At 36.5% G+C, this 1720-nt stretch overlaps 1 protein-coding gene across 1 annotated transcript; it reads left to right on the forward strand.

Moving 5' to 3' along the window:
- Tsp_13189 (conserved hypothetical protein) lies at positions 1-1648 on the forward strand (the record flags this gene model as incomplete). Its single annotated transcript, XM_003366364.1, is given in 4 exon segments — positions 1-30; positions 49-898; positions 952-1112; positions 1409-1648. Coding segments are annotated over 4 exon segments (1281 nt in total), but the record flags the coding sequence as incomplete, so codon positions are not given.
- Between the last annotated feature and the right edge of the window lie 72 nt (positions 1649-1720).

Consider the following 1720-nt stretch of genomic DNA (forward strand, 5'->3'; position numbering starts at 1 on the left):
TTGGACGGATGCTTCGAGAGTTGACCGAAAGTTTGAGTGATTTTCAAGATAAAGATCAACTTATGGAAGGAATAGCTAATTATCGAGAAAACTTACCGCACGATTTATTTTGGAATGGTTCAGGTCATGAGTTATGCTTGAAATCATTTCTGGACGCTGCTCTTGAGAACAATGCTTGCCATTCGGACAAAATTTGCATGTTCGAACCTTCCGATATTATATTTCCGGCTCTTTGCTATGATCTACAACGATCACATCCACTTGTACAGGTCAACTGGACGTTCGTTGGCCAGAATATCGATTCTTCCTATGCAAATCTCCCTGCTGAAATTTTGGAATTAGACATAAATGCTGAAAAAGTGACAGTACCTGTTGCTCATCAGAATAAAGATTTAGTCATACTGAACAAAATTTTGTGGTCAAAATCTGATATTAGCAGCTATTTGGAAAAGGTGAAGTTGTTCATGCGTGACGATGGATTTTGCCTAGTCAATGAGATTACGGATCACTTCGATTTGGCAGTTACCCTTCTGACTTTGTTGAATGGCTCTGTTCCTGTTGGTAAAGACAATTCTAGAATTCACGGCTTATTTTTCGACTTCCATTCTTGGGCTGAAATATTTACAAAGGCCGGCTTTCAGATTGTCTGTAGTCACTCTGATGTTATGATGGGTTCGCTTTTCTTGTTGAGAAAGAAAGTTTCAATACCTCGAGAACCGATCATTATCAACATTGACGATGTTAAAGAATTTTCTTGGGTACCTGAACTGAAAGAAGCACTAGAAAAACACGCTGCTGAAGACCAAACCACAATTTGGTTAACTTCAAAATTGCCTGACAATGGTACCGTTGGTTTGGCGCTTTGTTTACGTGAAGAGTATCTGAAAAATAAGATCAGGTATGAAGTGTTCAAATGGCATTAAATTTTTACCAACGGAATGTACATTTTAGAAGCTTGGCAGATATTAGCTTAAAAACGAAAGATGCCGAAACAACTGATTCATGGGACTTGAACAGCGAGGAAATCAAAGAAATCTTGGATAAAGACATGCATTCCAATTTATATAGAAATGGCACTTGGGGAACGTTCAGATATTACAGGATTAGAGATGGTAACTGATTATTTTGCCGCACAAACGTTTACAGATAAATGTTTATATTTAATTTAGACTAAAGATTATTGAAAATTAAATGTAACAATTTAAAACATGAAATAGCAAAATTTGAAGAATCACATTTTCACATGTAATCAAAATAACATGAAGTATATACTTTGTATAATAGAATTCACATTCACACATTTTACTCACGTGATTTTAAGAAATTTTCTGTTATGAATTTTCTTTCTTCGTCTAATGTAACGACTGTTTTTGGAATGAGCACTTCCTGAATATATTTCTATTTTAAGAAGAAACATTTCGCTGTGAACCAACAGAGCATGCTTTCATCACCACGCTTGTGCGGGGTGATTTGAGTTCGCTTACTTGGGTTGCTAGTCCTAACAAGTACTGGACACAAGATACGAATGACCGGCGACTTTGTTATGTCCACTATGCTTCACTGAACTTCCGTGATATCATGTTGGCAACAGGACGTCTGTCTGTTGACGCAATTCCAGGAACATTTCTCGACCGAGAATGTCTGTTAGGTAAAGTAATCATTCTATTAAGCACGTATAATCAACTTGTTCGAATAATTTGTCACAGTTTTTAATAATTTC

The sequence above is a fragment of the Trichinella spiralis genome, assembly GCF_000181795.1.
Source record: "Trichinella spiralis strain ISS 195 chromosome Unknown Scfld6102, whole genome shotgun sequence".
NCBI lineage: Eukaryota > Metazoa > Nematoda > Enoplea > Trichinellida > Trichinellidae > Trichinella > Trichinella spiralis.